At 38.6% G+C, this 26,906-nt stretch overlaps 1 protein-coding gene across 1 annotated transcript in view; it reads right to left on the reverse strand.

The window, feature by feature from the left end:
• ADCY1 (adenylate cyclase 1) overlaps positions 1 to 26,906 on the reverse strand; it is a 147,334-nt gene that overhangs the window by 43,812 nt on the left and 76,616 nt on the right. Inside the window, exons 5-7 of the mRNA XM_072329806.1 lie at positions 17,745 to 17,872; positions 8,093 to 8,251; positions 6,641 to 6,782 (exon numbers count right to left, since the gene is read on the reverse strand). Coding sequence (XP_072185907.1) covers positions 6,641 to 6,782; positions 8,093 to 8,251; positions 17,745 to 17,872 — 429 coding nt within the window. The remainder of the gene's footprint in view (positions 1 to 6,640; positions 6,783 to 8,092; positions 8,252 to 17,744; positions 17,873 to 26,906) is intronic.

Here is a 26,906-nt window from a genome sequence, read left to right on the forward strand (position 1 = left end):
AAAGAGGGAAATGACCAGGAAGTAGAAGCAGGATTGTGTAGCCTGGGTAGAATACAGGCACGCTGTTCGCATGAGTAGAGACAGGATTAGGAAAACACAGATGGAGCTGAACTTGGTGAAGGATATGAAAAATAACAAGAAGGGGTTCTACAGGTACACAGATTGAAGGAGACAGACCAAGGAGAGTATTTCACCTCTGATACATGAGGTCAGAGAACTGGCTTCCACTGACATAGAAAAATCTGAGGTGCTCAATGAGTGCTTTGCTTCAGTCTTCACAGCTGGTCAGGCTTCCCATGCCAGCCAGGACCCTGAGCCTCTAGGTATAGAGGAGAATATATATGAGAGGAGCATAATTCTGTCCCGCTGTTACAGCAGAATAAGTCTGAGTTCACCTCATAAAACTGAATGGATATGGTGCCAGATCATATGCATTCTAGGGTTCTGAGAGAGATGGCTGATGTGGTTACCGTGCCACTCTCCATCATACTTGAAAAATCATATCTGTCTGGTGAAGTCCCTGGTGACTAGAAAAAGGGAAACATTACTCCCACTTTTAAGAAAAGTCTGGGGAAAAGGAGGCTGAGGGGAGACCTTATTGCTCTCTTCCAGTGTCTGAAAGATGCTTACAGTGAGAGCAGGGCAAGTCTCTTCTCACTGGTGACAGGTGACAGGACGAGGTGAAATGGCCTTAAGTTGCGCCAAGATAAGTTTAGGTTAGACGTGAGGAAACACTTCTTTACAGAAAACACACTGCCTCTGGGTGTGCTTAAGAGCCGTTTGGATGTGGTGCTCAGAGATATGATTTAGCAGAGAGTTGTTAGAGTTAGGGTACTATGGTTAGGCTGTGGTTGGACCTGTTGATCTTTGAGGTCTTTTCCAGCCTGAGTAATTCTATGACTCTATGATTCTATGACTGAGAACACCTTCCTTAGACACCATGGACAAGAGACATTGCAAGAGTCCTGTGGAACCACTAGTCATTCAAATTAATTTCCTATGCCATGTGTGCTCTGTAGAAAACACAATTTAACACACTTGAGAAAAGAGAAGAATTTTATAACTGTGGCATATTCATGTAGAGTTATTCACTAGAGTTGTTCAATCAAACTGATTTTGCTGAGAAGGCAACTTCTTACAAAAACACATGAAATTTCACGTTGAATTGCAATAATAAAAATAATTAATTTTAGACCCAGATCTCTTGCTGGAGATTCCTGCCTGATTAAGGTTTTCCAAAAGTAAGCAGCTTTTTCTTCTCATTTCTGAATCTGTGGCTGTTGCATTTGTGCTTGTCCTCATTTGCTGCAGTCAAAGACTTCGCTACCACTCTTTCACTGCAGTACTTTCCTTCACATTAAAGCTTTACATTTTTCCAAGTTGAAATTTTTACTATGATAGATTAGAGTGGTGTAGCAATTATATACATAAATTTTTTTCACTTGAAAAAATGTTAATAAAACACAAAGGGAATTGTCTGAAGAGTTTACATAAGAAGTTATGCTTGAGAAATGCCATAATTGCTAACAATGGTTCACAGATAAAAGTGATTTACAAATAAAGTAAAACGGCAAGCATATGTACTAACTATGTATTTAATCTATACAAAGTCCAGTTCCAATTATGGAACAATCTGCTTTGTCTGTTCTGTGCTATTACATGAAATTAATTTGATACTGGAGGAAAATAAGATTTCAGATGACACAGATGAAGAACATAACAGATAAACCATGTTATTTGTGGTGGAAAAGTATGGAGACTATTAATTTATTTTAACATTGAATGCATGTTATATGTTTATGAAAATCTACACTGATTAACAGTAAAGGATGATGTTGGACTAAAAGTCAAAAAATACTGTCTCTTCAAGCACGAAAGTTATTTATTTTCTAACTACTTGGTGACAAGACTGTAACGTACGAAGTTTAAAATAGCATCTGTTTATGCTAAATGTAATAATGTATGATACTGATGTGACAGCCTTTGCCCACTTTTCTTACAGCTGTTGTCAGGCAAGTAAGACATATCTCTGGGTTGCTGAATGTCTGCTAGTTGTATCATGAGTCAAATAAATTAACTGATCTAATTCAACCTTTAGAGTTGTTAAATTTCTCTATAGTTTGAACTGTTATATCCATCTGCATTTCACATTAAATCATGCTACAACCGTTTGCTGTAGATAATTGATTGAGAAAGTTTGAACTTTTACAAGAGCTCTTACACTTTAAGTGGAATTTCCAAAAGATTTACCTGAGTTGTGTTTGCATTTTAAGAGCATTCAGGTTAAGAACCTTCAGGTTTTCAACATGATTTTCCCGAAGTCATAAGAATGACAACACTTATTTTCCTCAACTATTGCTTTAAGTTCTCTTTTCAGATAGACTGCTGGTACTTGCATATGGGTATGATTATTATTTGGGAAAAATAAAATAGAATTTTAGCTACTGGCTTTGAAACAATTAGAACATGATTTGCTGAGGAAAAATATGTAAAAAAAGCAGTGCCTTTCTGCTAGCTGGTATCTACTTCCTTCCAACTGGATAGCTAAACAGGTATTCAAAAAAGGACATAAAATCTTTTACTTAGGATTTTCAGAGTGGTCGTAGCATTACTCAGATTTCATACAGTATAACATGACTGCCCAGCCCACAGAAATAATTTTCTGCGACTGCCTGGCATGTTTCTGTATGTACAAAGTAAGGTAGAAAGGACAAATCTCAACCTTCTCAGAAATTTACTTGTACAGAAAAGCTGTAAAATTGTGTCATTCCCTTTCAGGTATTCTTTTGATGTTTTTATATTGTTTTGCATTACATTCATTTTACAGCTTGTTTTTAAAGCACAAACAGATGTGGAACAGATGGATGAATGTCCATCGCATGCTATTCAAATAGTATCTGCATCTACTGTGTGATTTATGTTGTTACAAACAAAAGATAAAAAAACACATTTGAACATATATATTCAAATATATACTTAGTTGGTGAATAACTGATTAGCACATTAGTAGAAGTAACTACCTAAGAGAAGACTAGCTAACTTTACTACCTGTGCTGAGTGCCCTGTCACATTTTAGCTTCTACACCATGCTAGCAATCATATTGGATAACAAAATTGTGATTGTTAGTTGGTTCAATGAAAGATTAAAAGAACTGGCAACATTTTATAATTTGTTCACATTTAAAATGTAATTGGTAGGCAAACAAGTCTTTTTATTCTGTTATTCTTGCCTTAGTTGATCTGTCTAATGAAATAAATTTCTCACAGATAAAATATAGCAGAATGTGGAGTATCTGTCTACTAAATAACTTTTTTTTTTTTTTTTTTTTTTTTTTTTTTTTTTAAAGTACTAACTGGCCCCATTTACCTTTTTAAGTTCAACAAATTCTTGGCCATCTGTTGCTGGTAATACTGTTTTTCATTTCTCTTGAATTCATACCTGCTATAGTCAGTTCAAATTAATCTCAGAAATGATGATTAAAGATTAAAAAAAAGTCTCTGCATTTCAGTTACTGGGGGTCCTGAGGAGGGAATATAACATGACATCATCAGATACCTGAATTCACCTAGATAGATACTCAGTCTTGCCTGTGCTTTCAAGGGCTGCTTTCTCTTTCTATGTCTCTGAAGATTTCTCGACTGAATCAAGGTAGGAGGGGATTACAGGTCTTTATTTTGAATCTAAATATACTACTATGGGTGTATTTACTAGTATCTTGTGGTCTAATGAGCAGTATGTAAGTTTACAAAGATAGTGGATGGCTGTGGTTTACTGTGACAAATAGTAGTGACATATTGATTATTCTGTGAGTCCAGTGAAAAGCCTGTCAATACCCATAAAACTCAATGAAGTGTTTATTTCTGTTAGACTGGCTGGCACTCTGTTGATGCATGCCAGAGAGGTGATTTCAGCCAAGCTGTAGTACAGCCTCTGTCATTTCCACAAACTCATCAGCAACACCCATGGGTGAAATGGCATTTAGTTTATGTAGCTTGTATTAACCAATCACTTGTTTCTCAGCAGTCATCACTTGTTTCACAGCAGTCATCTCTAGTTTCTCAGCAGTCTTGCAAACAAAAAGAAATATGTGCTTCTGTGTAGACTCTTATCTTTGTACATTAAACCTATATTTGAGTGGTTTAATATGTAAGTGCCAAGCTTCTACTGAAAATTCTTTTGACCACTGTTTTATGTGGTGGAATTGAGAGAACAGTTTCTATATGTAATGGCTGCATTTAACCCCTTTCCCTCTACTTGTCGTTGTCCACCAACATGTCCAAAATTTTCCTAAAATTTAGTTCTTATTTATCATCTAAACACAAAAGTAAGCCTGACACAGAACATGGGAAATAAAGTCATACATAATGCTGTGGGAGTGAGAACAGTGGTTAAAATAAAAGAATTGTAGCAGCAGTCAGCAACTTATCTATCTTAATGAATCCTTCCATTATAATTTTGCTTGCAGTTTTGGTGGGATTTCTGGGGGATTTGTTAATTCAGGAACTAATTTTATCTTCTAGAAAGTTAACAAAAAATCAGTGTTGATGGAAACAGTGAAAACCAGAAGGTTAGAATCTATTTTCTTTCATATTATACAAAAACAAATCTAATTCTACATAGAAACAGGAGAATAAAACAAGGAAGAAGAATAAAACAATTGCAAGAAGAATATCTCTAAAAACAGGTTGTGTTAGAAGTACACAATAAGACAGCCTTGTAACAGCCTTCTAGGGATTAAACAGCAGAGCTTTTCATTCCTAGAATCAGAAAACTCTGGTGACCTGATTTTCAGCACTTTCACAAAATCTCCACAAGTCATCACATTCACAGTAGGAAACTGACTGCAGACCTGGCATTCAAGATAATCTGCTTTTCTTGGATGTCTTTTTGTTAAACACCTGTTAGTGGAAGTTTGGTAACACCCTCAAGAGCAGACCTTTGAATTTACTTTAAAACTTCATCTTTGTTGCTTTTATGAGTACTTTCAGTCTTGATTACTACTTGAATATTAAAATTCAGATCAAATCCCTGAATGAAGCTTGTTTAGGCGGTCTTGGAAAATAGAAGTAAAAAATTTATATTCTGTGTTTTCTGGCACAATATACGTACATATATATATATAAAGAACAATAAAAACCTTCTCAACATGCAAATATTTTATGCAAGTTAACTAAGATAAGCTTCATTTAATGTTGAAAATGTTTGAAACACCTAATATTTTTAAATGATAATTGTGGACTTTCAATACATCCTTACTTATGTCAGAGGTGTGTTTTTGCATTAAAAAGGTTGTCCTAAATATGAATATTGCTTATGTTGTTTTCATTCATGAATACCAATGGAATGAAATTTTCAGGGTTTCAGGATCTGAGGTGTCAGTAACTGATTGAGGAAAAGGAGTAACTGAATGAAACTGCTTAAAGGTCACCAACTATCACTGAATTCACCAAATGCTAACATTCCATTACCATTACACTGCTGGGACTTTCCTTATTCTGAAGATCTATCTAGAATGAGGAGCCACAGCCATTTCTATCAACGTTGCTAAATCCTGAATAACACGTAAGAAGTGAGGTTCCTGCTCAAATGAGCTAAAATCTTCTCTTACCTTGTTCTTTTCACACTTTCAATTTTCTGTTCTCCACCAAAAGGAAGAAAAGAGCAGAAAACATTATTGTTCCTTGCGGTTCTGCTGACTTACTTCTCTTTCCCCAGTGTTTGACAAAAGGGTTTTTACAGGGTTTGACAAAAGAAATAGGCTGAAGGGAGAGGGAAGCATAGCATGATAAAATCTGGGGGGAAAGTGGCTATTATAGGAAAGAGATCACCAAATTCAATGCAGTTGTCTGAGGTGGCAGAGCAAGGAGGGAAAATTATTTTTAATTTGTCACAAGCAGCTCAGCTTAGCAGGACAAAGGGCATGCTTTGGACAATGAATGATTTGTTGTAATAATCTTTGAAAATTCACCCAGCTTGAGAATAAATAACTGATCTGTGGTGCACTGGCATATATATATATTTGAAAGCACACTGACTTAGATAAAAAGACTTATGTTCTGCAGCTTGGCAAGATTAATACATTTCCAGGGAATGTTAATTCAGCTACTGCTGAATTCATTTAACTGTCCTTTCTGCTGAGGGCACGACATGTCTAAAATACTAGTTTTTCTGCATCTATTCACTAGGGATTCCTATAGGCCTAGAAAGGGAGTCACCAATATCACAAGTGATTGTAAAAAGAGTTATAAGAGCATGAGAAAAATGACATAGCAACATGAGAATGAGAGAGCAAAGAAAAATAGCCAAGCTGTCAAGCAGTAGTAATTTGAAACAGTCTTTTGATAGGAGATGAAATAGATATGAACTAATGTATCTTATTTCTGATATATAGATTACAGAATCTTAATAAACAACAAAAAAATCCTATTATTTTAATTATAAAATTCATTGTCTTTTCAAGGTACTGTACAAGGTTAGCTTTTTTTTTTTTTTTCCTGTCTCACTTTTAAAAAGAAATAAAAAAATCTTAATTTAAAGTGTTGAAAAACTTTTAGAAGAAATACCAGTATTGCCGCTGTTTTCAGAGTATCATGGAACAGTCGTTAAGCTACAAAATTACCTAGAATTTGTGGAGCCTACCTTTCTCCTATGGGATGGCACAATAAAGTATGTTTCAATATTATGTTTCTTCAAGAAACTATTCCTTTCATGGCCATATCCTGGTTCTACTTCATAGTCCCCATTTAGACACTCTAGGGTGGTCTTTGTAATATGAACTTTCCTGGAGAGAAAAATAGGTTGTTGTTCTTTAAAGCAATGATATGTCACTAGTTGCTACTGTGCAAAAGATCATAATAGGATCTGTATTTTTACCAAATAAAGTATTTCTAGCAAAATGGTAACTGCAATATCTCCAAAGATTTGCAGACTTTTTGATTTGTAGAAAGCGGAAGTCTGCACATCATCTTTCATATTGTGTGTTTTTGTTAATTTATTTCTCTGTCCATTGAGAAAAACACTCCAAACCTCTTATGTGCATAAAAGATGAAATTTTTGTTCTTCTCATCCCATTTCCCCTTACAGTTCTCAATTGCACCATTTACTTCCTCTGCTTTATAGGCAGATTTCTCATTCACTTTATTTGTGAAGCACAGCCATTTTTGATACAGTATGTGAGTATGCATATCCAAAAAAACATTTTCACATTTTCTCCTGAAAAATCATTCATATTTGAAATAACTTCCTACACGATATCTGAAAAGCTGTTACTACTTTTCTTTGTTGTTTTTTGTTTGTTTCTTTTTTAACTGGGAAGCTTCAAGGTAAGGAATACTCAGAAACACTCTGCCTAAACAGTCTCATATGAGATGTATGTAGCAAACAGAAATTCACTCAGACACAAAAATGAAGAGGCTCTACTGTTCCTGTGTTCAGAATATCATAATCTTGTAAAAATCTAACAAAGACTGGAAGATTCTAGCCCAAATTCAAGTTGCATACAGATGCATTTGGATGCACTGTGTCCACTTACATTGAGTCTAAGGCTGTCCAAGAAGTACTTAGAATTCCAAGACATGCCTCATAGAATGGCTGCAGGTTTGCAGACATATGATGGATATCTGAACATGTACGCAGATATCTTCTTTTGATAGCAGACTCCTCATATTGACCATCTGTCCTTGTAAACAGCAAGGAACATCCATATACCCTCCTGTCCCCCTTCACGTGTGCAAATACAGGGAGCTTTACTTTTATAACTTGAAATGATGATGAAAGTCTAGCACTCTTACTTTACTACTGCTGTCTTTCTATTTATGTGTGGCAGTTTCTAAAAAGGGGTTTGGAAAACACTTATAAATTGAATATTTTTACCCTTATTTTCAAAATTTTACTTCTAGTCTATTACTAACAAAAACTTTAAGATCATTTGCACAGTTCCACAGGAGATAATGCAGTGATTGCTCTTAATGTACACAATACTTGACCCTTCTTATCAATAGCAAGTATAGTGTGTATGGTACAAAGAACGAAATAAACTATTCACCTATACGGGTCTCTGGTTCTTTTTCTGTAGGTTTTTCTCAGACTTACCCAGGCAATCCTCCAGCTTCCATTACATTGGCTAAAGTAACATCATTTGACCAGACATCGTATTGCCATTTTCGGAGACCTAGGACCCCACAAAGCACCCTTCCTGTATGTAATCCAACTCTCATGTTGAGATCAACTTCTGTGGCTTCTGCAACAGATCTGGAACATAAAGCATCAGAATATAAATCTTTAGACAATACCATTACTCTTATTTTCTTTTTCAGTGCTTTCTCCAAAATTAATAAGTATATACATGATTCAAGAAATGATTTCACTCTATTAGGAGTGAAGAACAAAAATAGGATGAATCTGCTAAATCAGTGCAAGAACAATAGAAGAAGAGTGATAATAAACATTAATGTATCTCCAAAGCCATTGGAAGAAATCACCTCTAACTATGGACTACAACCCATAAATTAAAGCTAAACTTGAGAGATTTTCATTGTGTACATGGAAAAGGAGGAATTAATTGGTGAAGTCATTATTAAAAGTGTTTTGATTTTGATGCCACTGTAAGGGAGGATTCTTTGTGAAGTACATTCTCACCCTACAATGACTTGTTAATGTTGAAATGGAGCCTTGAAACAAATAAACTTGCATAGTTCATGAGGAGATAATGCTGTACATAAATCTTTGCAGTTTGTCATGCTACAAAGGCATATGGAATTTCACATTTAAGTTTCAGTCCAACAACACACATAATGAGAAAATAAAAAGCTACCTAATTTATGTAATGATTAATTTTCTGTAGGTTTCTAAATTTAAATTTTCCAAGGAATTTAATAAGAGAAGACCTTAAACTCATACTCTGGCTATAATTAATCCTTACCTTTCATTGACCACTATGTTTTCAAAAATATCATCAAGCCACAAGAGATGGAGGTCTTTAGAAGAACTTTACAGCTCTTATAGGGGTAACAATCAAATTTATCTCTTGTATAGTTGTACTTTAAAAAATACAATTAATGAAAGGGCATGTGCAGCATAAGACAGGATGAAAAGTGAACAGCGTAATACCCCTGGCATTAATTTAAAAAATTAAAGTAGCCTTGAGTTGCTGCAGAACTACATGCCATGTCAGCCCTCACTAATGCGGGTAATTGTAGAAATCTACTGGCCCCATAGGAAATCTAGGCCTGACACAATTTTCGGTCATACTTAATGCAACAGCAGAGAGAGACTTATGCACAGCTTTCTAATAGATTAAGTATCTTCTTGTCCTATTTCTACCTACTGAAAGACAACCTTTCATTGTACAGTATCTGCTTGCAGGCAAACCTTAAATACAAGTCCAAGGAGTCACTGTTACACTGCTTCTTATGTGCTCTGTGTGCTTGACAAAGCGCCTGAGGAAAAGAAAGGAGATAACAATGCAAGCCACCTAACAATAACTTTCTGTCTTCACAGGAAGGTGGGAGAGGACTTCCATCTGCAGCCCCTACTGCATGTTCCTGGGCACTTAATAGGGCCCATCTGTGAGAGAAGAAAAAAAAGTCTAAGCTAAGCCCAGAGTTTACTACCATTTCAAGTGATGGCTGCTGTTCATCCCCAGTTCTCACTGCTAGTCCTGGGCATCTAATTTGGCTTGGGAGTATGTGGCACAGTTGCAGCAGGAGCCACTGGTGACTTGGAGGTCTCTCCTGTCTCCTGCACGGCTACCCACTGTCAATTCCTCTAAGTCACAGCCATAGTACAAGATAATACCTGTGCTGCTGATTGTATTGACCTCCCCATCCTGCCCCTGCTTCAAGGGAACGCTAGGCCCCATTGTCCTCTTTCTTATTTGTCTTCCTTAAAGTTGAGTACAGTACTGACACCAGGTAAGTTAGTGCCTCTCTCTTCTTTTCCAAACCAAAGATCAGGCACAAAAATCTCAGACATTGAACTTTGGCTTTCCTAATTATCTGTTGTAATTCCCCCCTTTTTCCTCAGTTCATCTAACGACTTTCCCATGAGGTAGGAGATGGTTCAAGTGTCAGACTCCACAATAATTAACTAAACAGCAGCAGAACATGCAGATGCAATATAAGACTAACTGCCATCTTTTAGGAGTCATCAATATAAGGTGAAGTTATCAATGTGTTATTCACATACCATTCATCTATTTGATGGAAACACAAAAAAACTGATTTATCCTGATAGACCCCAGTAAGGCACCTAAATTTCAGAAAGCAAGGGTTCCTAAGTCTTTCCCTTCACATCTCTCTGAATCCCACAAGTAGCAGGAATATTCAATATGGAAGACAAGTCTCCGATTATAAAATACTTATCCTCTCCCATAATATATACAAGTTATACCATAATTGTCCAACCTTTTGGCTTCCTTGGGTCACACTGAGTGAATAGGAATTACCTTGGGCCACATAGGAAATATATCATACATTTTATTTATTTAAGTAACAAGGTTTATTTTTATAGGGTTTTTTTATTTGTTTTTTTGTTGTTGTTTTTTAATTAACACAACAACAAAGAGCAACAGAAACATGAAGCTAGTGGGAAGTTTGGCCTTGTTTTTGTGAAACTAATGCAACAGCTTGGTTCAGTAGAGGTGGTTGTTGTTCTCAGTGAGTTCTCAAGGTGTTCATCAGAGCTCACTCAGTTCATTTTGATGTAATATTTTTCTTCCTGTGCTTCATGCTTGAAAATAATTGTTCACAAATGTATGTACTGCCAAAAAGTGATGACATGAATAAGGTGTGACTGTGAAGTGAGGGATATTTTTCTCTGGGAAGAAAGTGCTTATAAAAGCCTGGTAAAGATACAGAACCATTTTTTGTTGAGTTTAATGTCTGATTGCAACTCTTCACAATCCATGTGAAAATCTTTAACTTATTTATGCCAACTAAAAATGGAGTTGCAAATACACACACACAAAAAATGATTTTTTGAAACCCATTCTCAAATTTAGTTATCAAAATGGAAAATACAGCTGGTTTTTTTTCACTGTTCACAGAACTGTGTTTAGACAATGTATCAAAATGCATGAAAATATTCACCATAACATGAGCTTGCTACAGTTAAAGTTTCATTTCAGATACTGCTATTGCCTGAAATATAGCACAGATAAGGAAGCTTTCACATTGAAGATGCATATTTAACTCATTTAAATGAATGATCAAATCCACCAAAAATTTGTGATACATTTTTAATCTTCACATTCTGGCACAAATTTTCTTTTTGATTCCACAAAGGACTTGATCCCACTTTGGAAATCATAAAGCCTTTTTAGCATCTTACCCCAACATAGCCCTCTTCTTTCAGAAAAGTAAATGATGAACCCATATTCAGGAACTCCTAGAATTGGCAAAGATTCAATCCTTTGGACTGAATTCTCACCTTTGATGACATTTTGTTTGACACTATTTATTTTTACAGCGTTTGCATGTAAATTTTCTTGATGCAGTGATAGTTCATCACATTGTGTGCCCCGGTGGCGCAGCGGTAGAATTCCCATTTGCAACACCAGGGGGCCCGGGTTCGAATCCCTCCTGTGGAGCAGGGGGTAGAAGTGCCGCTCTGCTACACAGAGGGCTCGAATCCCGGGAGTTGGACTCGATGATCTCTAAGGTCCCTTCCAACTCGCACAATACTATGATACTATGATGATACATGTAAGTTACCAGTGGCAACTGCATCATCATCTATTAATTTTATAAGCTCATCTTTTTTTTTTTTTTTTTTTTTTTTTTTTTTTTTTTTAACCAACCAGCACAGGAGCATCATCAGTAACTATACCAGATATGTTGACAAAGGTTGAAGAAAATGGCTTTAATGTATTTTTATTTTACTGTTTCATACAAATCAAGACACTTTGTTGTGTCTTTCAGTGGCACCAACAAAGCAACAGTGACATTATATTTGTTATCAGTAGCTCTAGTGAAAACGGCAAGTTAAGTCATATCTGTAGCATCAGTACTTTCATCTATCACCAAAGCATAAAATTTGAAATTGGCAGCTTTACTTTCCAAAGTTCTTTCAATATATGTTCATGTTTCTTCACTTCACCTGGCTATAATCTGGTGAGATAAACTGATTTTAGAAAAATATGCTTTGTTTTTTATTAGGACACACTATACTTGCTGTGCTTTCCATACATTGCTTAGCAAACTCACCATCAGGAAATAGTTCTGTTTTTTTTGCAGTCAGATTTGTCATCACGTAACTACCTTTTATAACAGAATCCATTTGAGTTTCAACATTTAAAAAATGTTTTGTTGAGGAGACAGACTTCATTCACTTCCAGTACTTTGTCTTTACAAAGCCTCCAATGAACAGAGGGCTGTAGGACCTCCCAAAGGGGGCAAGCCGAGAGAACTGAGGATCTCCAGGTTGGAGAAAAGAAGGCTCTACAGGGATCCTTATAGTGACCTTCCAGTATGTGAAGGGGGTCTACAAGGAAGTTGGGAAGTGACTTTTAAGAAGGGAATGTAATTACAATATGACAGAAAATGGCTTCAAACTGAAATGGTAGATATTGGTAGAAAGAAATTATCATAGAAACATAGAATGTCTTGGGTTGGAAGGGACGTCAAGGATTATCAGATCCAAGCTCCCTACCACAAGTAGAGTTACCAGCTGCTAGATCAAGTACTAGATCAGATTGCCAAGGGCCCCATCCAATCTGGTCTTGAAAATCTCCTGTGGTGAGGCATCCACAATCTCTCCAGGCAAGCTGTTCCTGCACCTGACCACTCTCTCTGTAAAGAAATTCCCCCAACATCTAACCTAAATCTTCCCTCCTTTAGTTTAAAATCATTCTTCCTTGTTCTATCACTATCTACCTCTGTAAAATGTTGGTTTTCCTCATGTTTATAAATTTCCCTTTAAGTACTAGAAGGCCACAAAGAAGTCTCCCTGCAGTCTTCACTTTTACAGGTGGAACAAACTCAGTTCCTTCAGCCTTTCCAAAGAGCACAGGTGATCCAGCCCTTGGATTGTCTTTGTGGCCCTCCTCTGGACCCTCTCTAAAAGCTCCACATCGTTCCTGTGCTGGGGGCTCCAGACCTGGACACAGTACTCTAGATGGGGACTCAGGAAGGCAGAATAGAAGGGAACAACCACCTCCCTGTCCCTTCTGGCCATCCCTCTTCTATGGAAGCCAATATACCATTGGCCTTCCAGGCTGCAAGCACACATTGCTGGCTTATGTTAAAGTTTTCATCAACCAGAATGCTGTCTGTTTTGTTTACTTGCTCATTTGCTTGTTTGCAACCCATGGGATGCATTTTCATTCCAACTATACCATCATAAGCTCTATACTTCTCCTGTTTTATCTGCTCAGCACATTTTCCAAACAAAATAATCTGGGCAATCCATCTTCCGGCTTTTGTGTTTATAAAGGAGCGCAAAGTTTTTATCTAATCTTCAATAGAGCCTGCTTTCCATCTCCAAAGCTCTTTGTGCACTTGACTTATCCACACACTCCTGTCAGCAAGAGAACTAGAGCCAGAATATAACAAATAATTGAACAGATGATACTCCATTTGCTGTAAAAGAAAAAATATAATTAAGATTAAGTGTTCTTGGAATGCACCATCTTCATGTTCTCTAGCATGAACAGAACTGGTAGTTCTGTTTTACTAAGGAGAGAAATATCTATTGAACCTGGAACTTGCAGTCCTTACTGGCAAAATCACAGGAGGTGGAAGGTACTTCTAGAGATCGAAACTAACCCCACTGCTAAACTAGGTTCCCTACAGTAGGTCACAAAGGTAAGTGTAATGATGAGTCATGAATATCCCCAAAGAAGGAGACTCCACAACCTATCTGTGCAGCCTGTTCAAGTATTCTGTCACCCTATGTTCTGGTTTTTGGCTGTTGGTCCTGGTCTTACCACTGCACACCACTGAGAAGAGTCTGGTCTCATCTAATTGCCTCCTGCAGGAACATTACTCACACACTTAATTCCTCACAGTAATAATAAATGAATCATTGTTTATATGGACAGAGGATCATAGAATGGCCTGAGTTGAAAAGGACCTCAAAGACCATCTAGTTTCAGCCCCCCTACCTTTCCATTAGACCAGGCTGCTCAGAGGCACATCCAGCCTGGCCCTGAACGTCTCCAGTGATGGGGCATACACAGCCTCCTTGAGCAACCTGTCCCAGTGTGTCACCACCCTCTGTATAAAAAGCTTCCTCCTAAAATCTAACCTAAATCTCATGTCTCATTTTGAAAACATTCCCCCTTGCCCTATCGCTATCCAATCTCATAAACAGCTGTTCCCTGTCTGGTTTATATGCTCCTTTCAAGTACTGGAAGGCCACAATGAGGTCTCCCCAGAGCCTTCTCATCTCCAAGCAACACAAGCCCAGTTCCCTCAAACTTTCCCTCAAGGGACAGACTAAAAGGAGTAGACCTTAAGAGTAACCCTGCAGAGAAGGACCTGGGAATCCTGGTAGATGAAAAACTTAACATGAGCCACCAGTATGTGCTTGCAGCTCAGAAAGCAAATGGTATCCGGGGCTCCATCAGAAGAGGGGTGTCCAGCACAGACAGGAAGGTGATTGCCTCCCCCTTCTCTGTGCATCTTCTCCCCCCTTGTGAGGCCCCATCTGGTGTACTGTGTCCAGATCTGGAGCCCCCAGTACAAGAAAGACAGCACTGTTGGAACAGGTCCAGAGGAGGGCCACAAAGATGATCAGAGGGCTGGAGCACCTCCCCTACAAAGACAGGCTGAGGGAGATGGGGTTGTTCAGCCTGGAGAAAACAAACAGCTGTGCAGTGACCTCATTGCAGCATTTCAGTACCTACAGGGAGCCTCTAAACAGGAGGGGAGCCAAATCTTTGAAGGAGTAGATAACAGCAGGATAAGGGAAAATGGTTTTAAGTTGAAGGAGATAGAGGTGTTCAAGGCCAGGTTGGATGGGGCCATGGGCAGCCTGGCCTAGTAATAAATGTGGAGGTTGGTGGCCCTGCCTGTGATGGTGGGGGCTGGAGTTTCATGATCCTTGGAGTTCCTTCCAACCCAGGCCATTCTGGGATTCTTTCCTCATAATAGAGGTGCTCCAGACCTCTGATCAACTTAGTGGCACTCCTCCGATCCTGCTCCAATAGCTCTAGAAATTCAATGACCTTAAATAAAATCCAGAGTGGTCTTGCTTTGTCTCTATCTTGCCCTCCACCCAGTGCCTTGTCCACTGACTACCTACTCTGATGTCTTCCAAATTAGCATGACTTTAGAAAATAAAATGCTAGTATCAGTCAACATACATTCTACTACAGTTTCTAAAGAACCACAGAATTGCTGAGTTTTAAAACCCAGCTGGGTTTTAAATATCTCCAAGAATGTAAGATCCACAACCATCCCTCTCTAACTTCTCCCATATTTGGCCACTTCCACAGTAATTATTTTTTAATGTTTAAAAAGGAATTTTTCTTTCATTTTTATTTGACCATTGCCTTTTACTTTGACACTAGGTACTACTGAGAAAAAATTGGCTTCACGCTCTTTGCACTTCTTTTTTAAAGACACTTGATATTTTTACTGTTATCTGCTAGGCTGAACAGAGCAAGAGAAGTCTTCCCTTTTTAATACAACCCCTTTATCAAATTTCACATTATCATGAGAGCATCCATACAAAGAAAATTTTATTACTACTATTGATCATACTGAAAATTATAAAGGCAAATCAAGAAGGAGAATTTAAATACCCAAAGGTTCAGTAAATCAACATTACAATAATAAAAAAAACAACACACACATGGCAGAACTGGAAATGGGAATCAGTCTTGATTTGTTTTTAAGTACTTCTCTCATTTTTAGTTCTTAAAAATCCTCTATAAAGAAAGATCAGTGGATCCAGGCTCACTGAAATGTTTAAGGTTGATATGCAGGAACAGAAGCACGTATTAGCTGTGTTGGAACAAACAGCTATGACTTCCAAAGAGACAAACCAACTTGCTTAAGAGATTCAGTGAACTCAGTGAGCAGGTAATGATACAATCCTCTACAAAACCAACAGTTTGCACAAGTAAGCATGATCTGCACTTGCATCTGCTTTATGTGTTTACCTGTATGTACATGCATAAGCATCCACACTTACAAATGTATGGCATAGAAAACATGTGACAAAGACTCAACAGAAACGGTAAGGAAGGTAGAATGTTCCAAATGTTAGGCATGGGAATTTTTAAGAAAGTGGCTTTTAAGTCTCTCTCTCTCTCATTGACCAAATCCCACAACTTCCTACTGCAATTACCTGAGGAATAATGAATACTCATGGTTTATTAAAATAAACAGATACGTAACTTACTGGGAAGGAGAAAGTATTTCTTTGTGGTCTGATTTGCAAAGACTTAAACATGACTTCAAAATTTGGCTTTGAAATTAAGAAATATTATTAGAAGTCAGTGGAAAAGACCAATACAAAGAAAGAGTCATATGTTAAATAGCTTTGGAGTGCTGTTCTGTGACATGACGTGAAACAAAGATAAACCTATAAGATACTGCACTATGTTTCTATTTTGTTTTAAGTAGCACTTAAGGATAACTGAGAAGTAACCGCAAAAAATGCACTATTTGAATTCATAAATGTTATGTATGTTTGCTCTGTAAGATCTTGTATCTCTGCATTTAATAGTTTACTGTAGTTTTAAATTGAAATTACATTGTGGTTGATTCACTTCTATAATGAAAGCAGGTTTTCTTTTTTCTGCAGCTCTAAAATGTTGGGATTAAAGTGAGCAGAAGGAGAACCCTGAATCAAATCCATACTCCCAGCAGCCAGAAGAAAAGAATGACAGGTAATGCAAACAGTAACCAAACACTTTACAATGCCAAACTGAGGCCCTAATGTGACATACTTTCGCAGTAAGAAGCAGACAACATACCAGAACAACAAGCCCATCCCAAATGTAATAATAAAAGCACTGTGTTGATTAGTATTTATATATCTATACATAATTAATGAATTCACTCTCTTCTAAAGATTCTCTCTAAAACACACACACATATGCACAGAGCAAGGCAGTAGTGAAGAAATCTCTTTACTCCCTCTCTCAAGCAATAAAATAGATCTCCAACTCTTGCTAAAAGCTCATTCACAGTTCTCTTGCATTCACTTTTAAATCTTGGCAAAATACTGATCAAAGCAGAATGTTGAAGCATGAAAAATCCTTATCAGCAAAGTAAGTTTCACACTACATTTCTGAAGAGCAGGCTAAATTTAAATGGAAGAGTTAAACATGATACAGAAAGGAGAAACCAGCAAGCTATCATTTTAGGAATACAAGCATATGCAAACACATGCACCTGTATATATCAGTACTAGCTTTGATTTTTGCATACTGGTGAGTGAAATAGTGTGATACTGAACAGCGTAAGTACAAGAACTCAGATTCCTTCATTTCATTGAATAACAACTGAACTATTTCACAATTGCTCATGATCATTCATATCTCTATCAGTACAAAAATCCCCTCTACATACTCATGCTTGTGTACATTTTCCCTCACAGTGAGGAACTGGATTCAAAATTTGGTGTCTAAAATTATGCTTTGTGAACACGGTAGCTGTGACTTGAAAGCAATAGGATACACTGTTAGGTGGGCAATGCTACCAGATACTACCGTTCCTTTGAAAACATCTTTTCTGAGTATATAAAAGCTGCTATAGCACTCCTTTCCACATTTACCATGTGCAATACTTACGTGATTGTGTCAATCATATCCAGTCCCATTTCAACACAGCAATGGGCATGGTCCGTTTTGGGTTGGGTTAAGCCTGATACACAATAGTAACAGTCACCTAGGATTTTTATTCTTCTGCAGTGATTTTCCTTTAATAAAAACAGAATGGGAAAAGTTTTATTGTTCACAGAAATTGTCTAATATTTATAGGAGAATATCTTCTTCAATAACACAATCAGTCAATCTTTTTGCACTCGCAGGAACAAGTTCATGAAGTCTGGGTTCCCTGTACAGAACAGCTGACATGCATATATCTTTCAGTGTAGGCTGCTCCAAAAGTAATGTCATCTTATTTCCCTGGAAACTACAACAGATACAAAGAGCACAATAACACTATAAAGCAAATTCTAAGCTACAAGACACTATCAGGAATAGTTTGCACTCCAAGACAATGCATTTATCTGCAAAGGAATGCATGCTTGGGATTAACATATTGGGAATGCACAACTTAAAATATAGCATGATTGCTCTACTGTATGACACGCTTACAGATCAAAAGAGACAGTCACTCTGTATTATCATTTATCTCCTGCTTGCATATAATGCAAGTTCTGCAATCATATTCCTGACTAAATTACTCCCATTTCGAAAAACCAATGATGGGATGTGAGAATTAGTATATCAGTCTGAGCAGAACACTCATTCCTGAAGAGAGAACAAAGTGCCTTTAACAACGCAATACCTTTGACTAATAAGCTATGAAGAAATATCAACAAATGACAGTATACCTCACAGACTATACCAACGTCTTATCATTTAGGATACAGTAGGGAAAAGTATAAGAATTCAGGGAATCCAACTTCTACAATTGGGACTATGCAGATAAATGATCTTCTGAAGCAGCTTTTGCAAATATGATGAAGGTTAATAAGAACAATCCAACCTGCCCTCCCTCTTTTTACAAGACAGACTTGCCTTCAGCAACAGAAAAAAATAAAAATAAAAATGGGGCTTTTAAACTGGAAAAAAGATGGCCTAATTATACCAGTTCAGCTTCTCAAACAGCACATCCATCTAGGCTTCTGCTTACAAGAATCAAAATCTTTCTGATGTAGCCACAATATCCACTGTTCAGGCACAGTAGAGATTATAACAGCAGCAAAGTTGGTTTACTTTCTGTAAAAGGAAGTAAACCAACTTTCTGCTAAAACTGGAAATCATTCAATTTTCCATTTTTTTCCCCATTATAAAGGAACAGAAGTGGGAAAAAATAATATTTTAGGTAACATACCACATAAATGTATGTATCCATACATATGCACGTTTATACACATAGGCATGGTTTGCAAATTCACTTACACTCTCATAAGCATAAAACAACATATTCAGTAACACAATTTCATACTAATTGGTATCAATAGGTAGCACTGGTTCAGAAGCCAGTTTTGATACCCTTCTTCTAAAGCATTTAAACACAGCCTAACAGAAGATCTTTGTGTCAATACCTGTTGCCTTCACTGCTAGTCTAATCCTTCAGTTGCACAGATGGATAGTCAGTGACACTGCTCCAAATGCCTTTTGACGTGCATGTACAGTACTATGTCATTAAAGACAAGGGTAAGCACAAGTAATCCTCCTTCAGGGTCTTAGAAGGACAGGCAGTGAATTGAATGGACTTAGATGGCTTTACAGTGTAACTGTACAATGTAATACCAAATTATTAAAGTTCAGCCAACTGTGAGAATGAGAGATCTTTTAGAAGAGATCAATTTATGTTTCTGATATTTATACTTACCTACCTACCACATTTAATTCCATTATTAAACAACAAGAGATGAGTTATAATGCAATGTTAATACACATATAGTGATAATAAGCTTTTGAAATCTGCCAATTAAAGATTTTCATGGAATCTTCTCAGTTACTACATGAACATTCTAGTATTTCTTTTACTCAAGTCTTGAGCTCTGGGTTTAAAATTAGAAAGATCATTCTTGTTACCTATTAATGAAACAATACCAACAAATAGTACCAGCATCCTATGGTAGTTCTCATAGATCTCCTTTTCTCAGCATTAAAAACCTTGAGCATGACCTAACTGCAGTGTTTACGTTTGATTTAGCAGTACAGTGGAGGCATATTCATAGCAATAACAGTGAGATAGACTTAAAAAGAAAAGCTTATACAGAGTAATAGAGATAGTTGAAAATGAAAACAGATGTTGTTTCTGTATTGAAAGCACCACAACAAATGCCTCGGTAGGTCCTGAATGCAGAAGACTAGCCATATCCAGATAAGCATATAGTCTAATAACGATTTGTGAAGTCATTATACTTGAGACCCACATCATAGGCTTAGCGTAAGTAGAATTACTCAGGACAGCAACAAAAAGCATTTTTATTCAAATTCTTTTCCTCAATTTTATTGGTAATTTTATATATTGATCTGAAATAGCATACAAGCTCTTAGCACACATCATCTACATATTTTCACTTCATTGTGAAGTCCCTCCTGACTCTGAATGAAGACTAATTTGACAGTATTAGAAAGTCAAATTGTTCTAGTTCTTGAGAGTAAAAATCTCTTTAACAGTCACGTATACTGATTTGTCGATGTGCAAATAAAGGAAGATTTCAACAAGAATATTTTACACAACCATCATGACTGATAAATTTGCTCATCTCCTAGAAGACTTTCATTAAGTATTCTTTAACATACAGTTTTCTTATGTAAAGTCCAAGGAGAAACAAATCCTAAGCAAATACACTATAAAAAGCAGAAAAACTAAGCTCTAAACTTCAGGAAACAGATATTTTTCCCAGCTTCATCGACCCCAACAGAGAGGATTTAAAAAAATGTCACTTTTGTTCACTAGCTAAAAACACGAAATTCAGTCATACTCTAAACAAAGAGTCATGGAAAATGTTCAAGACCTAATCACTGGGAACATCCATTCCTTTCAGTTTACTAGAATCACTGAAGAACAATCACTTGAGAAGAACTAGCAAGACATATCCAACTGACTAAAAAGAATGCTGTCTTCAGGAAGACTTCATGGAGATAAAAATCTGATTGAAATGAGCAAAGCTGACATCTGAGGCTAGCACTGCTGGCCTCCATCGCAAGATGCGTGGTCACTTCAGGCTGATGAGTCCTCCCCAATGCACTGCTATGTTCTGCATAGCAGTTCTGCATAAGACTAGCCAAGAACATATATGAAGAGTACACTAGACAGCTAGAGTGTGCATCGGGCACTTCAGTTCTTCTGAAGAAGCAAAATTGTTTCTGACAGGTTCTTAACAATACCAGGCAAAGAACAGAACTCACCCAACTGGTGAGGAAGCACCCTGGCTATACCACACTCCTTCCCAGAAAGCAGCCTAGCATTAAGAGGTGCTCCCCCTTCAGTGGTAGGCACTTATATGAATTCAAGGTGGCTCCAGTCTGAGTCTACCCCCTTCTGGTCATGTGGGGAACACAGGTGCAAACAGTTTGTCTGTGCTCTCTAGGTCAAACCCTCCCCTTCACCAGATGCTCAATTACCAGGTCATTCAAGCCATGACCTAACAGTTCTCCTACAGCTATCAACCAAATTAAAGTGAACCAAATAAAGTGAAACTAGCATTTCTGGAGTGGAATTAGGCGTCAGTTTTGGATGACATGTATTGAGCTCCAGAAATAACTTTCTCTGTGCTGACTTCAGAAGGAGTTTCAGTATACTGCATGTATATGGAACTGATCAAAATAATCCATCAAAGTCCTATGCAAAGAAGCAAATCTTGGATTTGCAGGAACCACAGAGTCACAGAATGGCCCGGGTTGGAAGGGATCTCAAGGATCATGAATCTCCAACCCCCACCACCACAGGCAGGGCCACCAACTTCCACATTTAGAACTAGACCAGGGCCCTATCCAACCTGGCCTTGAATGGGGTATTCACAGCCTCTCTGGGCAGCCTGTTCCTGCACACATAGTAGAGAACTTCCCCCTGATATCCAATCTAAATCTTCCCTCCTTCAGCTTTCTCTTATCCTGCTGTTATCTACCCCCTCAAGGAGTTGGTTCCTCCTGTTTAGAGGCTCCCTGTAGGTACTGAAATGCTGCAATGAGGTCACCGCACAGCTGTTTGTTTTCTCCAGGCTGAACAACCCCATCTCCCTCAGCCTGTCTTTGTAGGGGAGGTGCTCCAGCCCTCTGATCATCTTTGTGGCCCTCCTCTGGACCTGTTCCAACAGTGCTGTCTTTCATGTACTGGGGGCTTCAGATCTGGACACAGTACACCAGATGGGGCCTCACAAGGGGGGAGAAGATGCACAGAGAAGGGAGATAATCACCTCCCTGTCTGTGCTGGACACCCCTCTTCTGATGGAGCCCCGGATACCATTTGCTTTCTGAGCTGCAAGCACATACTGGTGGCTCATGTTAAGTTTTTCATCTACCAGGATTCCCAGGTCCTTCTCTGCAGGGATACTCTCAAGGACTGCTCCTTCCAGACTGTATATATGCCTGGGATTCCTCCAGCCCAAGTTCAAAACTGTCATTGTCACCACTGCTGAAGCATACCACTCACCACCTCACTGTTTGATATCCATGAACATTTAGCAAATGCTGGTAAATGTGTGTGAATGCCATTTTTTTTTCAGCATGGAGGAATTCAAGATTCTGTGATTCAATGACACATTTTCTTCACATACACTTCCATGTCAGATGCCATTTTTTCTGACTGCACAGCAACAGAATTTTGGCAGGAACATTCAACCTCTATTTCCATATCAGCAATATCAACATCTGACATGAAGAGCCAAGATAATGAGAGGAATTATAATACAAGCGCTGCTCTGAAAGTAACAGGAAGAAACAAAGCTTCATTTACTTTTGTATGTGCTTTAAAACTTGAATAGACAATATTTAAAAAAGTATTTGTTTATTGTAATCTATTTGACATTTCAAGACACCTTTCTGGAATGTTTGGACAGGGCGCTAGCTACAGTGTGCTAGCTAATCTTATCTGGGCCCCCTTTTCCCAGAAAGTGTTGGGCCTGATGTTTCTGGTCCCATCCAACCTGTGCTGTTTTAAGAGTCTAAAAATCAGTGTGTCCAGAGACCACAACATTACAAGTACTTCAGTAACCAGACATATCGATGAATTCTGAAGCATTCAAAATAACTGTTCTCCATGTAGACTGTCCAATGAATGTCTAGGTTGAAATTACACCCCTGCAAGGATGCCAGCACTGTCACTCCTTTTTGTCTAGCTTTTTTTTTTAATGCTTCCTTTCCTTTGTTTATACTAACTGAAGTTGACCAATTGACTCAATTGTTTTTAGAAGGAAGACAATGTTATACAAAAATACAACTATCTAACACTTGTTTCTTTAGAAACTTGACCTAACAATGTAACTATGAAAACATAAGAACTTTTCTCTCTATTAAAAAAAAAAAATAATAATAATAATAAAAAAAAAAAAAAGTAGAAGCTTTTAAAAGAGTTGAAAGACAAACTGAAACTCTGTTGTAAGCTGTTACTCTCTAAAACAGAGATTTCCTGTTATGTTTCAAATGCAGCGGGCAAACTGAAAATTTTAATACCTCAAGCCATAAATTAACTTCTAAATGTTGGAAGGACAAACTCTTTTAGGATTAAATTGTCCTAGATCTCTCAAGAAGATGCTTCTCTGAAACACTTTTTACAGGCCAAATTTAGAGCCATGATCACAAAAAGCAAAAGACTATTCATACCAAGTGTCAAAGTGCCAAAATGCCAAGATTCTTCATGAGACTCTCAGCAATTTCATGTAGAATAACACTTTCCGATTCTTGCTACTATGCTTCCCACAAAGTATTTTTACAGCATTTCTTTTTAAGCTTTTCAGTTTTAAAGCCTTACAGATGTTAGATAGGACAATCATACTACAACTACTTCTTCCTAAGAAGCAGCACCACACAGCATGCATGCTTACACTTAGAATCATAGAATTACCCAGGTTGGAAAAGACCTTGAAGATCATCAAGTCCAACCGCAGCCTAAACAGTACCCCGTCTCTAAAAAAACGTCTGCTAAATCATATCCCTGAGTACCACATCCAAACGGCTCTTAAACACATCCAGGGATGGCGATTCAACCACCTCACTGGGGAGCCTATTCCAGTACTTAACTACCCTTTCTGTAAAGAAGTTCTTCCTAATATCCAACCTAAACTTGCCCTGGCGCAACTTAAGGCCATTTCCCCTCGTCCTGTCACTTGTCACTAGTGAGAAGAGACCTGCCCCACTCTCACTGTAAGCACCTTTCAGGTACTGGAAGAGCACGATAAGGTCTCCCCTCAGCTTCCTTTTCCCCACACTAAACAGCCCCAGCTTCCTTAGCCTTTCCTCGTAGGGCTGATTCTCCAAGCCCTTCACGAGCCTCATTGCCCTTCTCTGGACCTGCTCCAGTACTTCCATATCTTTCTTGTGCTGAGGTGCCCAAAACTGAACACAGTACTCGAGGTGAGGCCTTACCAATGCCGAGTACAGGGGCAGGATGACTTCCTTAGTCCTGCTCACCACACCATTCTTGATACAAGCCAGGATGCCCTTGGCCTTCTTGGCCACCCAGGCACACTGTCGGCTCATGTTCAGCCGTGCATCAATCAGTACCCCCAGGTCCATTTCCTCCACACAGTCCTCCAGCCACTCCGCCCCAAGCCTATAGCACTGCCTGGGGTTGTTGTGGCCGAAGTGCAGGACTCAGCATTTGGTCTTGTTGAACCTCATCCCATTGGCTTCAGCCCAGCTCTCCAGCCTGGCTAGATCCCTCTGTAGGGCCTCGCTACCCCCAGGTAGATCCACACTCCCAGACAATTTAGAGCCATCTGCGAACTTACTGAGGGTGCACTCAATGCCCTCATCGAGGTCATCAATAAAGATATTGAAGAGGACAGGCCCCAGCACCGAACCCATAGGGATTCAACCACATTGTCCCCAATCGCAAGCTCTTCAGCATGAAAGCATTCCCTGACATAGAGAGCCACACCGCCACCCCTCCTTCCTTGCATGTCCCTCCTGAAGAGTTTGTAGCCATCCATTGCAGCACTCCAGTCATGGGAGCAATCCCACCACGTTTCTGTTATGGCAACTAGGTCATAGTTTGCCTGCCGCACAATGGCTTCCAACTCTTCTTGCTTGTTGCCCACGCTGCGTGCATTAGTGTGGATGCACCTCAGCTGAGCCCCTCGCCTCTCTCCTAATCCCAATACCACTGCCCCAGGCCGAACTCTGGCAGGCCTGGCTTTATCCCCTTCCCCCTTCCTATCTAGTTTAAAGCCCTCTCTACAAGTCCTGCCAGCTCCTGGACAAGTATCCGTTTCCCTTTCAGAGACAAGCAATTCCCATCAGCCGACCTCAGGCCAGGTGCCAAGTAGACTGCCCCATGATCAAAGAATCCAAAATTTTTGTGTTTGCACCAGCCTCTTAGCCATGCATTTACAAGGTGGCTTTTCTTGCTTATCTCGGTGTTTGTCCCTGCCACCAAAGGAATACTGGCAAACACTACTTGTATGCCCGCTCCATCAACTAACTTCCCCAGCCTCCTAAAATCATTTTTTATAATCCTCAGGCTATTATCAGCAATCCCATCGTTGCCAGCCTGAACTATCAATAAAGGGTAATAATCAGAGGGGCAGATAAGGCTGGGGAGTTTTCTAGAAATATCCCTGGCCCGGGCCGCAGGAAGGCAGCACACCTCCCTATGGGTAGGGTCAGGCCGACATATTGGACCCTCTGTTCCTCTCAGAAGAGAGTCGCCCACAACTATCACCCTCCTTTCTTTCTTGGAGGAGGCAGTCTTCAAACGTGGAGCTGTCCGCCTCACCTTGGGCAAGCTTGGTGGCAGCACTTCCATATCATCATCACTCCCCTCTCCCTCTGGTTTCAGTGCTTCATACCTGTTACAGAGAGGGACCAGGGGAACCGAGGTAGGTCGGGATGGGGGTCGCCTGCGACGCCGAGCTGATACCTGCTGCCATTCCTCCTCTCTTCTCAAGCTGTCTCTCCCTGCTTGACTATGGTGAGAGAGAGGTGCCATTTCTCCCAATACTCCCTGGGGAGAACTTCATACTAAAGGCATTGCAGGGATCATGCCTATCACCATTATGTTTTCCTTTAAGTTCCCTGGATTTTCTTCCCTCATCATTTTGAATATAAAAAAAAAAAGCACAGCATTGTTTTTAAATCAATCCAGTCCTCTGTTTTGACCTAATAATGAATATCTAGAAGTTGTTTTAATGAGGAAATCAGAATCCTTCTGAAAAAATACAGCTCTCAGCACATTTTTTCTGAATGCAGGAGTCAATACAAAGTCTCCATTTACCACATCAGAAGTAAAGAAAGATCATATATTACATCTTTAATCATACACTGATGCAGTACAGTATAAATTAGAAAGATTTGTAAATAATGATTCTTTCATACATAGCTGAAAGAAAGCTGGAGATGAATTTGGAATGAAAATACAAATTTGGAAAGTACACAGGCTGAACAGAAAGCAAATTTATTTTTTTTTTTAAATCTCCACTTCTGTTTCTAATCTGCTTCTACCCCACCAAAGAATGACCTCACATCACAAGCTAGCATCTGCCTGGTCCCCTGGCACATCCAGTTAGCTGTATGTGGCCAGAGGTAAAGGAATGAGCATTGGCGCAGTAGCCCTTTCTCTGGCTTCAGTGCCATGCTGCATGTCAATGGCATGGGTGTTTCTATGTGTCTGTTATGTCACAAAGCTTACGTGCTGCTACATTGCCTTAAGGTTAATGGCTAAGATAACTACAATTGGAAACATGAAATTTTTAAAGAGCTTACTGAATGACTTGTCATCATTTGGAGGAGAAATTCTGTAATGAAAGTAAGATAAGCAGCTATTAAAATTTTTTAAGATATTCAAGCTTCTGCCAATGCTCAGCTATGCGGGGCAGTAGCTTTTATTTCAAGCCTACATGTCTTTGACGTTCTCTAGGAAGGGGCCTCTCCTTTCTATAATGAATTGACAGGATTTCCACTGATTAATTAGTTGCAGAAAGTCTTTTATTATTAAAAAAAATAAATAGAAAATCCACCTTCATCCTTTCTCGGCATCCAACTTATTCTTCTGCTTTTCTTGAAAAGACAGAACACACAGATGTTCTTCTCTGTTCTGACCTGAACACA

This window comes from Excalfactoria chinensis, chromosome 2 (assembly GCF_039878825.1).
Source record: "Excalfactoria chinensis isolate bCotChi1 chromosome 2, bCotChi1.hap2, whole genome shotgun sequence".
Classification (NCBI taxonomy): Eukaryota; Metazoa; Chordata; class Aves; order Galliformes; family Phasianidae; genus Excalfactoria; species Excalfactoria chinensis.